This window comes from Ananas comosus, linkage group 10 (assembly GCF_001540865.1).
Source record: "Ananas comosus cultivar F153 linkage group 10, ASM154086v1, whole genome shotgun sequence".
NCBI classification, from domain to species: domain Eukaryota; kingdom Viridiplantae; phylum Streptophyta; class Magnoliopsida; order Poales; family Bromeliaceae; genus Ananas; species Ananas comosus.
In genome coordinates this window covers 11027393-11043340 of record NC_033630.1, presented here as the reverse complement: position 1 = coordinate 11043340, position 15948 = coordinate 11027393, and the positions used below count along the sequence as shown (strand labels likewise).

At 33.8% G+C, this 15948-nt stretch overlaps 1 protein-coding gene across 1 annotated transcript; it reads right to left on the bottom strand.

Annotated features, from left to right (window-relative positions):
* LOC109716233 (E3 ubiquitin-protein ligase RNF126-like) lies at positions 12349 to 12807 on the bottom strand. Its single transcript, XM_020241563.1, has one exon. It carries the CDS (start codon positions 12805 to 12807, stop codon positions 12349 to 12351), a length of 459 nt encoding a protein of 152 aa, XP_020097152.1.

The window sequence follows — 15948 nt, the reverse complement described above, 5'->3', positions numbered from 1 at the left end:
GTATAACCTTTTTAATACTGATTGTCATATAGTATTGTGGGCCATTATAAGTAGAGACAGGGCCAACCACATCTCCTGGTGTAAGTATATGTGCATTAACCAGTACAAAGCCTTTACATTGGAGATTATAGCAATCGGTCGGCTTATCATTATCTACCTACAGTTAAAAAAGTATAAAATATTTATACTATTGAGTGTTGCGAATTAAAAAATATATAAAATATTTATACTATTGAGTGTTGCGAAAGAATTAGCGAGAGAGTTATTTTATTCTTACAGTCCAAGCTGCGAAGAAATGAAGCTTCGTATCATTGTATAATCTAGGATATACCTGTCATGCGACATTTCGAAAAATGTTAGTTACTTCTAAATTTTAAGCATTAATAAGTTTATGATATCTATGATATATCTAGTGTAGAATTTACTTACTATTACATATTCAAACAATTTATAAAAAGTATAAATATCTACAAAATTAAAAAAAGTATCACATGCAGAAGGAAATATAAACTACAAGTAACAATTATTAATGAATTTAAATTACAACGTAGTAAGCTTTAAAAAATAATTGAATATGTTGTATCATCATTTTAAAAATTTTACACTTTATTTCAACGCAAAACTCAAAAGCAAAACAAGATATATATATATATATATAACTAGGCTGGAATACTATTAATAGTGCCAATGACATGGTGCAATTAAGTTTTCCGCCCTTGGATTAAAAGATGTGCGGTTAGGATGATGTGGGCCCTCTAGGGTTGAGTGGGTTGGTTGAATAGTATAATCGAACAGGTAAAAATAATCAAAGTAATTAATCCAACGGTAAAAAACTTGATAGCACCAAGTGCTTTGTGGTATCGATAGCATAGCAGCGGGACTATATATATATATATATATATATATATATATATATATATATAGTAGGTTTTGTGTGTTATTAGAAGTATGGAGGCCTTTGTGCTCATAAGCCATTTTCGATGATAAAACTTCTGAATCAACGATCAGGTCCGTTAGACTTGATCTAGGATATTTAAAGTATTTAGAAAATAAACTTTGCGATTTTTTGATATTATTTACCTAGCCATCGAAAAGGTTCAAAATTAATGGCTGAAAATAAAAATCTCACAAAAAGTGGTGATATAATACTAAAATTTTCGATCAGAGATATTGATCTTGTAATAAATAGTATAAATAATTTTCTATCAAAATTTCATCGTATTTGAATACTTCTATACCGTTAAACTTGCAAACGATATAAATCAATCATTAAAAATTGTTGATTTTGAACCATTTCATTAAAAATTGTTGATTTTGAACCATTAAAAATTGCTAACGAAGCCGACTGTCAATTTGGAAGCTCCATCATCGAAAACGGCTTAGCAGCACGGAGGCTTCCGTACTCCTACTAGGACACAAGACCTGCTCTATATATATATATATATATATATAGAACTAGGCTACTATACTATTAATAGCACCAAATCATTGGTACTACCAAGTTTTTGCCCATTGGATTAAGAGATGTGTGGTTATGATGATGTGGGCCCTCTAGGATTGAATGGGTGGTTGGTTGAATAGTATGATCTAACGGGTGAAAATGATCAAAAGGGTAGATCTAATGGCGGAAAACTTGGTAGCACCAAGTGCTTCGTGCTATTAATAGCATAGTAGCCGGACTATATATATATCGGTAGTACAGAGGCCTCCGTGTTACCGAATTGTTTTTAATGATGCGGCTTCCAAATCGATGATCGACTCTGTTAGACTTGATCTACACTATTAAAAGTATTTTGAAACTAAATTTCATAATTTTTCGACAACATTCGGCTAGTGATCAAAAAGTTTCAAAATTAATAATTTTAATGGTAGATGCGATGCGTTCGTGAATTTAACAGTGTAAAATAATCCAAATCTGAATCCAAATCTGATGAAATTTTTTTTAGAAATTTTTTTTCACTATTTAGAGTAAGATCAGTATATCTGATCTTAAATTCAAGTCTTTTATCATTATTTTTTATGAGATTTTTATTTTCAGCCGTTCATTTTTAGATTACTTGTTTGATAGGTAAATAATGTCGAAAAATTATGAAATTTAGTTTCCAAATACTTTTAATATTGTAAATCAAGTCTAACGGAACCGATCGTCAATTTGGAAGCTGTATCATTGAAAACAATTTGGTAGCACGGAGGCCTCCGTGTAGCCTAGCTATATATATATATATATATATATATATATATATAATTGAGCTAGAATACTTTTACAAGTATTACCTCCACGATGCTATTAGGTTTTTAGCCATTGGATCTACTCCTTGATTATTAATAGTCCTTGGATCAAACACTATTCCACCTACCACCACCTACCACCACTACCACCATCATCTCACCTCACATACTCTCCGTCCAATGGCTAAAAACTTAAAAGCACCACTCATATAATACTTTTACAAGTATATATTCTAGCTCAACTAATATTATATATATATATATATATATATATAATGGCTAAAAACTTAAAAGCACCACTCATATAATACTTTTACAAGTATATATTCTAGCTCAACTATATATATATATATATATATATATATATATATAGAGAGAGAGAGTGGATGAGACGGATGAAGCCGTGCGAGAAGACCGACAGAAAGGTTTGGAGAGGCTGTGCCCGAGAGAGAGAGAGAGAGTCCGGCTATGATACTTGTAAAAGTATCAAGCATTTGGTGCTTGTAAATTTTTTACAGTTAGATCTATGCCTTTGATCATTTTTACTCGTTAGATTATACTATTCAACGAACCACCTACTCAACCCTAGGAGGTCCACATCATCCTAACCGCACATCCTTTAATCCAAAAGCCGAAAACTTACAAGCACCAATGACTTGGTACTTTTAAAAGCATAGGAGCTCAATTTTATATATATATATATATATAGAGAGAGAGAGAGAGAGAGAGAGAGAGCAAGGCTACGGTGTTATTAGGAGCACAGCAACCCTTGTGCTTCTAACTTTTTAACCACCTATCAAGTTTAATGGGTGGTTAGAATGAGAGTGGAAAGAGATATTGGAGAAATTGAGATACCTAATTCCTTCCTAATATCTCTTCCCTCTCTCATTCTAACCACTCATCAAACTTGATGGGTTGTTAAAAAGTTAGAAACATAAGGGTTACTATGCTCCTAATAGTATAGAGAGAGAGAGAGAGAGAGAGAGAGAGAGAGAGATTCTATGCTGTCGGAAGTATAAATGAGTTGTTGTTTCCAACTTTTTAGCCCTTAGATTAAGAATTCTACAGTTGGAATGAAAGTGGACCACCCTAGGGATGAGTGGTCTCCCTAAGGTTATAGTATATTAATCCAAAACCCAAAAATGATTAAAGAGCCTGATTTAATGGTTAAAAAATCGGAAGCACCAAACTTATTATGCTTCTAATAGTATAGTAGCTTTATTATAAACACACACATAAAAAAAAAAAATTTCTAGTAGATTGTGACATGCATGAAAAGATATTTGCGTTACGTACATGAAATCCTGCAGCCATCATATTTTTCTTTCCATGATCATTTATAACCCAGATTAGCGCAGAACTTCTCTGATTAGACTTTATATCCGGAGAACTCCATAAATTTATCTTGGCTTTGGTACCATAATATTCACCTTTATATGTTTCATAAATAGCCAGCTATAACAAGAGAAAGGAAACATATATATAAAGACCAAAGAACTTCAGCTCCTTCGTAAATAGGCATCTAAATTTTAATTTTGGCAATTGCATCCTTAACTTTATCAAATAATTTAATAGGCCCTTCTCTTCAATTGATATTAATTACTCAATTGTTCTGGTTGTATATATTGCATATAATTTTATAAAGCTTGAAAACAAGGAAAAACTTTTTTTTTCTATTCCAATATTATGTGAAAAAGTCAATAAAAATTGAAATTCTGCTGGACCTATAGGGTGATAAAGTAAAACTTCACCACCATATTTTATATAAAATATTTTTGGTAAAACAAAAATTAAACTCACACACAGGGTGATAAAGCAAAACTTTTTGAATTATAGGATAACAAAATTAAAAAATAACCTGAACCACAGAGATCGCAATTTAAAATTTACCCTTTTTTTTCAAGTAATATATGAGAAAGTTAAGAAGATTACATCAGAATGGGAGCCCGGTAACAACTCATCACTTGATGAATGGTAACTTTCATTTGAATCTTCTGCAATACTAAACCTTTCAACCTGTAAAGAACGCTGATTAGATTTCTAATCATAATATTTCTACGTTTTAAAATAGAGATATAATACATAACAAATCTTTAGAAAAATTATAAACAAATTTTTTGAGATCTAAAAGAAATTATATAAATATTAGAGGCTTTTGATTATTTGTCTTTCACAACCGTTCAAAATTTTTATATTTATCCTGAAATAATCAGAATGCCCTTCCAAATTCAATCTCATTAACCGACCGTTTCTGACGCAAGTGTCAAAAGGCTTGGTGGTTAATTGCTACCCGAGCCTAATTGTTTCACATTTTCAGCTAAGTTTATTTCTAAAAAGAACTAAACGAAGCGGATAGCATACTACCTTTCTCTCTTAAAAAAAATCAATCTCATTAGTAATCCCTAGAAAAAATAGGGATATTATAAGAAAATTTTTAAAATTAATTAGAACATTTTGGTCCTCCAAAAAAATAAAATATTTTAAAATTTTTGAAAGCCATATTAAATATTATTGGTAAATAATTATTTGGAGTCTCGTGCAACAAGCATGTATTTGTGAGCGCGCGGATAAACGTGCTTGTCAACGGTTAAAATATTAACCCTCTTAAGCTATTTACCGTCCGCTATGTTCCAAAAATATTAGCTTTTTGAGGAAGTTTTTTTTTCAGATTATCTAAAAAATTAGTACTTTTATTTTTTGTAAAAAATTTAAAAAAATAAAAATACTAATTTTCACAAAATTTGAGAAAAAGGGATTTTCAAAAAAGTAGTTTGCTTTGAAACCAAATGGGCAAAAAATCTTAGAAATGTATGTTTCATAAAAAAGTTTTTTTCTGGTAAAACTTTTTTTTTCATACTTTTTAGTGGAACCAAACAGTCCATTAATAAATAGAAGTCTGGGAAACTCAAATCTTTTTATACTATTTCTAAAATGCGTTACCAGTATTTTTAAACTTTGCCTCCCAAACAATTCATGGTGTTTTATGATTGCCAAAGCACATGGGTCCTACATAATGTATGATTAGTTATCATGGTCAACAAAGTAAAATCTACCATTAAATTATTTTAATATTTTTAGTAATTGTTATTATATGCATTATGTTTTAATGATTTGCTTGCTAGCTATGTGACATCCCAGTAATCTCACGTCAAATAAAAAATAAAGAATATGATGGGCAATATAAAAATCAAATACTATAATACTAATAATCAGGCTTAAATATTTTGAGCTATAGAATTATTGTTACTGGGGGATTAGGCCGTTTTATTTGTGGTATTAAAAGCCGATTTAGTGAGATGGATCTCACAACACTTGCTGATCTTCGATTTGTCAATCGAAAGGGCAATGGATCTAGCATCACGTGCTGATCTGAAGCTAAGAAACTAGACCCCATGAGGGCATCAAGATCTAAACGATATGATTGAAAATATAAGGACCAGAAATTCTATTGCTATAAGTGCTTTGAATATTTTGGACTAGTAGTTTAAACTCCACAAATTATTAGTGCACAGTGAGTTTGTGAACACGTTAGACTCATTTGAAAAACATTCAAATATACCAGAATTCTCTCTTTCTCTTTGTTGTGGATCTCCTTTCCCGTGCTTTTGCCAACCACGAGAAGGGAAAGCCATAGAAAACCAAATGTATATGATAATTTGGATGCCATAGGATCAAGATTGTTACAACAGACAATTTTTATTTTAAATTTCATATGCTATTTATATGGTTATTAAATGTGCATATCCTTGGCTATGTTAGAAGATAAATGTGCATATCTTTGATATTATTAGCAGATAGATATGCATATCTTTGATATTGTTAAGTATGATTTTCTATATCTATTTTCTATTTCTCTACATTAAAGGGGGTCCCCAAAAGGTGACACGTGTCCCCCCTAACCCCCTTTTACTCTCTGTCCCTATATATATATATATATATATATATATATATATATATATATATATATATATATATAGAGTTAAGCTGGAATGCTATCGGTAGCAAACCGGTTCCGTTGCCACCCATTTGTTTTCGATGATGGAGCCTTTAAATTGGCAATCGGTACCGTTGAACATGATCTATACCACTTGAAGTATCTAGAAATCAAATTTCAAATCATTTCGACATCATTGACCTAATGATCAAAGGGTTTCAAAGCTTGTAATTTTAATGGTAGATATGAGGCGTTTTCTCGTTTAATGGTGTAAAGGTATCCAAATCAATTGAATTTTGGTTAGAAAATTCTTTAAACTATTTAGAATAAGATCTATATTCTCGATCTTGATTACAAAATTTCTATCATCACTTTTTAGAGGATATTCATTTTCAGCCGTTCATTTTTACGCCCATTTGATGGACAAGAGAAAAATATCGAAAAAGCATGAAATTTGATTTCTAGATACTTCAGGTGGTACAGATCATATTCAACGGTGCCGATCATCGATTTGGAGGCTCTATCATCGAAAACAAATGGGTGGCAACGGAGCCCGTTTGCTAGCGATGTATTTCTAACTCAAACTCTATATAATATATATATTTATATATATATATATATGAATGCGGCTGGTATGCTTATGGAAGCACGGAGGGCTCCGTGCTTCCACTTTGTTTTCGATGTTCGGACTTTCGAATCGACGATCGGCTCGTTAGACTTGATCTGAGTATTTGAAGTATCTAGAATAAATTTTGCGATCTTTCAATATCATTTGCCTAGTGATCGAAGTGCTCAAAATCAACAGCTGAAAATAAAAATCTTACAAAATATGATGATATGACATTAAGATTTTAAATCAAAGTTATTGATCTTGTTTTATATGGTATAAAGAATTTTCTATCAACTTTCATGTGATTTGATATTTCTACACCGTTAAACTTGCAACCGGCTCACCACGGCCGTTAAATTATTGATTTTGAGCCCCTTCGATCACTAGGAAAATTATATCGAAAATCACAAAATTTATTTTCTAGGTACTTCAAATACTCTAGATCAACTCTAACGGACCGATCGTCGATTCGAAAGTCGAACATCGAAAACGACTTGGAAGCACGGAGGCCCATAAGCATACCAGCACAACTATATATATATATATAGAGAGAGAGACACACAGAGAGAGAGAGAAGAGAGAGAGAGAGAGAGAGAGAGAGAAGGAAGTCCGCTAATATGCTATTAATAGCACGAAGCACTTGGTGCTACCAAGTTTTCCGCCGTTAGATCTACCCTTTGGATCATTTTCACCCGTTAGAACATATTATAACCAACCACCCACTCAACCTAGAGGCCCACTCATCTCTAACCACACATCTCTTAATCCAATGGCCAAAACTTGTAGCACAATAACTTGGTGCTATTAATAGCATAGTAGCCTAGATTTATATATATATATATATATATATATATATATATATATATATATATATATATATATATATATACTAGTTGAGCGTACGTGCAAATGCACGTAGCAATTATTTAAATTTATTTTAAATTAATAAAAATTTATAAATCATATTTTTTAAAATATTTAGATAAAATATTTGTAAATTTATATGTTATATTTTATTAGAAAATATCTACAATATCAATTTTAAATTTTAATATAAAATAGATGGATAGATTTGATATTAAAAATCAAAAATTAAATTTAATTCGCGATTTAAACTCAAATTTAAATTTTAATGTAAAATAGATGGATATAAGTACTATTTTTAACAGATCGATATTCTGGCAAAAATTTAGATAAGCATGAATTTGTTTCTATTTTAGAGATTAAAAAATTAAATAAATTTTGAATTAAAATATAGATTTACAGTAGATATCTTTTGGTTGGCAAAAATTTGGATGAGTATATTTTTTTCTATTTTAGAAATAAAGAGAAATTAAAAGTTTGTTTCATTACGTTATTTATTTTACGTAAAAAAGAGGAATCATTTTTTTTTCTCACAAAAAAATGAGCCTATCGGCAGATCAAAATAAAAATCAACCTGTCGGCCGATCGAAATTTAAAATACGTGATTTAGATAGTATAGATATTATACTACAGATAGAGATAAAGAATAATTAAATAAAAATTCACAGTAGATATTCTCCGTTTGGCAAAAATTTGGATAAGCATAAATTTTCTTCTATTGTAGAAATAAAGAGGAAATAAAAGTTTGTTTAATTCTGTTATTTATTTTACGTAAGGAAAGATAAATTAATTTTTTATCCCGCCAAAAGATGAGTCTGTTAACAGACCGAAATTTGAAATGCGTGCTTTTATATATAGGGCGCGTTTGGTTTGAAGTCGGAATCGGAATCGAAATAAGCTGGAATCGAAATCGGAATGGCTCATTACCTAATTCTGTTTCATTCATCACCTGAATCGGAATCGGAATAAATCATTCCTATTGTCGGTGTTTGATTCAGGTAAATATAAAAAACGTAATCAGATTAATATATTAACTTTATCTTTATAATATATTAATGTAGCACAATGTACCTTTGCAAATTGCGAGGTTCGAGTGTTTGATGTGGGTTCCAAACTTTTTCACACTTTGTGGAAGGTCATAGAAGGCGATCCGACCCGCGGTTTGAATTTGTGGATTTTTGGCTAAGTCCTGAGAGTTTTACTCTCAGGAACCGGTCCCTGGTGGGAGAGACCGGTCCCATCGACTGTGGTTGCGGCAGACTGCGAGGCAACCGGTCCCCTGGCTAGGGAGACCAGTTCCCGAACGTCTATTTTGCGGGAGGTCCTGGGGGACCGGTCCCAAGGGTCGGGGAGACCGGTCCCTCCGCCCGAAAACAGCCCAGGCCGGGCTTTGCAATGGTTGCAAAGTTGAGGGGCTTTTCTGGATTTTGTTGCTTTAGAGGGCCTATATGGCCATTTCACCCTCTCTCTCTCCCCCTCATTTCTCTTCCTCACACCCTTGTTAGAGAAGGAGAAGGAGAAGAAGGAGGAGAAGGAGAAGAAGGAAGGTAGGAGAAGGAGAAGATCAACTAGAGGACTTGGAGCATCTTCCTCTCCCTCTCTTCTTCCCATTGGTGCTTGAAGGCTTGGACTTGGAGCTTGCTAGAGAGGAGATCATCACTCTTGGAGCTTGGTTAGGAGCTTCTAAGAAGGTTAGTTGCTCATTTCTCCCCTCTAGACCTAGTTTTATTGGTTTTTGGAAGATGAAACCCTAGAATGGAAAATCTAGGGTTTATTTTGGGCTTTTTGGTTTGGAGCTTTTGGAGCTAATATAATTGGATTAGAATCTTGGTTTAGGTTGCCTTGGAAGGAATTTAACTTCCATTTGAGCTTTGGAGAGGGATTTCTACACTATAGGTGAGAGTTTAGCCCTCTATGCCTAGATGGTTAATGATTGAGCTAGTAGTTGTTCGTTTACTTCTTGTAGCTCACTTTTTGATGCTTTTAGGGTGCTAGGAGCTTAGTGGACATCTTCGTTGAAGCAAACGAAGGGTTGCGCGAAGTTCGGTGGGTTTGACCTAGCCTAAAATATAAGAAATTCTCATATTTGATGACTTATGTGTCGTACGGTAAAAATTCATGCATTTTCACGTTAGATATATTTATTGTGAATTTTAGAATGCTTAACATGCCTATGTTATGTGTAATGAACTTTCGAACCTCTATGTAGTAGAGAGTTTTCATGTGGGGCTTATGTTGCATTTAGCATTCTTGTGTGGGACTTGGGACCATGATTCTTATAGTGAAAATGAGTATTGCTTGCATGCATTTAAATCTATACCTAATTGAGACACAAGGAATTTTAGTAAGCCATAAGGAGGCTTGGGGACTTGTACTATTTGAGAATGATTGGGCTAATGTCATAAAAGGACATTAAGCTTGGGCTATAAATGAACCTAGTATTAATGTCATAATAGAACATAAAATATGAAATATGCTTAACTTATAGCAAGACTCAAGTATCATAAAGAGGCACAAAGCATAGTGAGTGTTGGAACATCACATTGAGACATAGAACTAGACCATTGGGTTACTAGTGATTATTACCATATTAGAAACATGAGGATTGGATACTTGAGACGATGACTTGCTTGCTTGCCATTTGTGCTCATTCGCACATGCTTGTGAGGGTCGCTCCCTACAAGCCGGCACTCCGGAGTTAGCCTACGCGACTTAAGCTCGCTCATGCGGTATCGAGAAACCTACGGAGTCGGGAGGAATAGACTCATTCTCAGAGTGGGAATTAGCATCTAAACCCTTAAGTATAATTGGTGTTACAGAGAAGCAAGTGTTAGGTAGGAATCAATTAGAACATAAGCTAATAGTAGAGTATTTTAGAAACTACAAAAAGAAATGCCCCGCTGCTAAAGCTAGCAGCAGTTCAGCTTATTCCAATTTGCTTTTTTATTAAACCATGAATCCTGATATGATAAACACTAAAACATATATGAGAAATGATTCTATACTTCTTGGCTTTGTTTTGTTCGGGTACAAGTGAAAACTGTTTATTCCAGAGATAGATACAAATTTAGGTATAAGTAGAGACTAAATCAATTTTGCGTTTGGATAAAAATTGGATTGTTCTCGGAAATGAGAAAAACAACGATCGAATGTTTTGAATTAAAATATATTATGACTAGGGGTTTAAAACGGGCCGGATGGTACGTGGGCCGCCCGGCCCGGCACGGCCTCTGGCTGGGCTACAGCACAAACGGGTGCTGTAGCACCCGTGCCGGCCGACCCAGATTTCAGGGCCGTGCTGGGCCTCTCTCCTAAGGCTCGACGGCACGACTCGGCCCAAAACGGGCCTAGGCCGTGCTAGGCCGAGGAGGAGCGTGTCTCCCAGCCGGGGACAGTCCGCTTGGACCGTGGCAGCCTGGCCAGTACGGCCCGGACTCTAAGGCCCAAAGCAATTTCCTTTGGGCCTTGGGTTAAGCTCCTGGGAGGGAGGGTCTTGACCATCCTCCCTAGGAGCTCCCCTCGCAAGGTCGAGGGGTGTTTTTGGTCCAATGGACCAAACAGTTTTGGTCCATTGGACCAAAACGCCATTCCAATTCTTCTTTTTTTTTTTCAAACAAAATATAAATTTATTTATTTTTTAAAAAATTTAAATATTTATTATTTTATAATTATTTTTGTAGATTTTAAATGTGTTAATCAAAATACCAATTTTAAATAGAAATTATTTATTTTTTAAAAATTTAAGAATTTATTATTTTATAATTATTTCTATAGATTTTGAATTTGTTAATCAAAATATCAATTTAAATATTTATTATTTATTTCTTAAAATTTTAAAAATTTATTATTTCACAATTATTTCTATAGATTTTAAATATGGTAATCAAAATATCCATTTAAATATAAATAATTTATTTTTCATATTTTTAGATTTTATATAAATTTTTTTAAAAAATTAAAAAAATAAATACTTTAAAGGGCCGGTCCAGTGCACGGGCCGGCCTGGCGCGACCCTTGCCTTCTAGGCTGACGGGCTATGCTGGGCTAGAGTCTAGGTAGATCGGGCCCACGGCACTGCCCGAATTTAAAAGCCAGGCCGTGCTGGGCTGGCCCCTAGCCCGTTTCGGCCCGGATAACGTGGCCCGTGCGGAGTATATCATGGCTATTGTGCACCATGCATGCTCCAAAACTTTCGGTTCGATCACATGATTTTACTTCATTAATTCGATTTTGAACCGACATTGCGTTGCGCTCAATCTTTGGGCAGTTTGATTAAAATTACGACATAGTTTTTTGTATTCATGAAGGACGGTTCATGGAAATAATAGATGCACTAGATCTAAGGAAAAAAATTATATCATTCACCATTTTTTACCGGTTACTATATATCTTGAAGCACGTGGCATAAATGCCCATAATGAATCAGCCGTCGGATTAAATTATCTCAATAGTTAATAAACAGTATAGGTGCAAATCTCAACATATATATATATATATATATATATATATATATATATATATATATATATATATATATATATAGAAAGAGAGAGAGTTTCATATACACACGAACGTAAATACATGCAAGCACGAGACACACAAACAAAGATCACAGAACATATATGTATATATATATACATATATACACACGCGCACATATATATATATATATATATATATGTGTACCCCTAGAACACACCCACCCATCTAACTAAATACTCTGCCGGCAGTAGGGACAACGCCGATCATCGCGAAGCAGGTTCGCGCCACAGTGCTGGTGGACGAAGTGCTGGCAAGGGAATACCATCACCTCCATGCCGACTGATATGATCTCGAGGCAGATCATGCAGTCGACATCGGGCGCGCCTTCCTCGACGTACGGTGACGTCGGTGGAGGATACGCCACCGTCGACGGCGCAGCCTCCACCGGCGTCATTTCGATAGAATGTGTGTGCGGCGGCGTGGCTTGATCAGTGCCCCCAGCGCTGTCGGGAGGGGCCTCCGCGCTGTCGTCGTGGTGGTGGCCTTCCGGAGGGGGCCCAGCCCCGTCGTCGTGGTTGTGGCCGTCGGGAGCGAGCCAGCAAAGGCAACATATAAACGTAATGGCGAGGACCAGCATGAGTAGTCCTGCAAGGAGAGAACCGAGGAATGCTCCGAATTCTTCTTCCATGGCAGTGGAGTCACAAGAGTGAGTACGAGAGAGAGAGCGCGCGCGCAATAAAAAAGAGAGTGCGAGGGAGCCCGCTCGCACGTACGAGAGAGAGAGAGAGAGAGAGAGAGAGAGCGGGCGGGCGAGGAGATCGAGTGAGGGAGCCCGCACGCGCGCGCGCGCGAGACAGAGAGAGAGAGAGAGAGAGAGATAAAAGAGAGAGAGAGTGCGAGGTAGCTGGCTCCGCGCGCGAGAGAGACGGAGAGGGAGAGGACAATGAAAGATAGAGTGCGATCGAGAGAGTGCGTGGGATTGCTTTATTAATACATTTAATCTAAGTTAAGAGCGCGGATCAGATGCTTATTAACTAAGTTAATCCAAAATTGGTGGAAGTTAGAAGTGCGGAATATAAGTCCAAAGACCAAATAACTGCGACTATATTTTCCCATTTAAGCAGTTGTGATTAAGTATTTATAAACTTATTAATTAGCAAATATAGAAGCCTGTCCGCATCCCACGCAAAAGTGGGCCCCACTGAGAATAAAAAAAAAAAGAGCTACACTACAAAATGGCGGGGTTCAAATTGCTTTTCTTGCACGCGGTCCACGAGGTGGGCGTCTCCTCGTGGACCGCCTGAGGGAGAGAGAGCAGTGATCCTCTCTCTCTCCCTCTTTAATATATATATATATATATATAGAGTTGAGCTAGAATACTCTCGAGAGTAAACGAGTCCGTTTACTCTCGAGTTGTTTTCGATGATAGAGCTTCCAAATTGACGATCGGCTCTGTTGAACATGATTTATACCAGTTGAAGTGTTTAGAAATCAAATTTCAAATTTTTTCGACATCATTTGCCTAATGATCAAAGGGTTTCAAAATTTGTAATTTTAATGGTGGATAAGAGACGTTTTCTCGTTTAACGGTGTAAAGATATCCAAATCAATTGAATTTTTGTTAGAAAATTCTTTAAACTATTTAAAACAAGATCTATACTCTTGATCTTGATTACAAGACTCCTATCATCATTTTTTAAAGAATATTCATTTTCAGCCATTCATTTTTCTGTTCACTAGATGGATATAAAACAATATCGAAAGTGCGTGAAATCTGGATAGTTTAAAATGGTTAGATCATAATTAATCCAGAGCCGATCGATCATTTGGAACATCTATCATCGAAAACTAACTCGAGAGAAACGGCTTGTTTTATCTCGAGAAGTATTCTAGCTCAACTCATATATATATATAGGAGAGACCAGAATACTTGTAAAAGTATCATCCAAAGTGATACTTGTTTTTTTAGCCCTTGATGAGGAGATGTGAGGTTGAGATGTGGTGGTAGGTGGTGGTAGGTGGTGATCAGGAATATGTGTTGATCCAAGAACTATTAGTAATCAAAAAGTAGATCCAATGGCTAAAAAACACAAGTATCACTTGGGTGATACTTGTAAAAGTATTTCTACGCCTACTATATATATATATATATATATATATATATATAATATATATATAAAATTTATTATTTTTATAAATATATATTATATAATATTTTATTTATAAATATATAATAATATATTTGGGAACATCTGGGAACCACTAAAGATAGTGTTTTTACTCAACTTTAATGTTTTTTCCATGATTTTAAATTTTAAATTTTTAATTTCTAATTCCAAAATTCGTATGTAGATTTTTAATTTTTAAATTTTGAATTTGAAACTAGAACTTTTAAATTTTAAATTTTTTGATTTAAATTTAAATTTGGAACCCAAAGGAGAGCTCCCTTATTTGAGGGGTTTTGTGGGGTCCATATATTTCTTCTTTAATTGAGGGTTAATTGCACCATGGGCCCCAACCTTTGCATCATTTTTACTTCAGTCCCTAATGTTTTTTTTTTTTTGTCTCTATTTTTTTTTTCAAATAAGTTCTCACTCCCTTTTGATTTCATTGCAATTAATTTTAATTTTTAACATTTAATTTCAATTTTAAATTTTAAATTTTAGATTTTAAATTTTAAATTTTGAATTTTAAACATAAAATTAAATTAAAATTTTTAATTTTTAAATTTTTATTTGAATATTGAATTTTAAATTTTGTATTTGAATATTGAATTTTAAATTTTAGATTTTGAATTTTTAAAATTTTAAATTTTGAATTTTAACATTTTAAAATTTTAATTTTATATATTAAATTGTTTTTAAAATTATAAATTTAAATTATTATATATTTTGTAAAGTTATACGATGTGTATCCAAACAGAATAAAAATTATAAAATAAATCTATTTAGATTAAAACTGTTGAATAAAAATTAAAAAATGTCCGTTGCCATGCAACGGGTTCCATTACTAGTATATGATATATACGTGAAAGAAAAATGAAGGTGTGGACCGCACAATCGATCTAGCATAAAATGTATAGTGGGCAATAACCTTATCGGATATAATAAATCAAACACTATAAATGGTACGGCAGTCAAGTTAAATTTTCAAGGTTACGCAGTCATCTCCAAAATGATCCAATTAGTTTTCATAAGCTTTAACAAACAAATATGGATTTTTATTTTCCCATCAAATGTTAGACTAGGTAGACTGTATTCAACGTAGTAAGCTAAGAGCGGATAGTTAGTACACGAGAGTCTATATTCAAAATTTAATTACTTTATATTTTCTTCTGAGTTTATTTGTTACAAAATATAGATACATACTAGGTAGGTGAAAAATTCTAACTAGACCTGATAGATCAAAGTACAGAGAGCCCAACAAGCTTGTATAACAATGCAATGTGTTCTAATGTCCAACCATTTGAACATATAAGAAAGGTTTAAAAACTATTTAAATCTTAATTTATGGCATATATGATATATATAAATATTCATGCATACATCCATATACTGGAATGCTTGTAATAACACCAAGTTAATTATTAGTGATATTAGATTTTTGGCTCTTGGATGAAAACATGTATAGTTTGGATGATAGTAGCACCCTAGGATTGTACCCAAACTTATATATATATATATATATATATAGAGAGAGAGAGAGAGAGAGAGAGAGAGAGAGAGAATTTGACTGGTATACTATCAGTAGCACGGAGGTCTTCGTGCTACCAAGTTGTTTTCAATTATACGGCTTTCAAGTCAACGATCGATTCCGTTAAACTTGATCT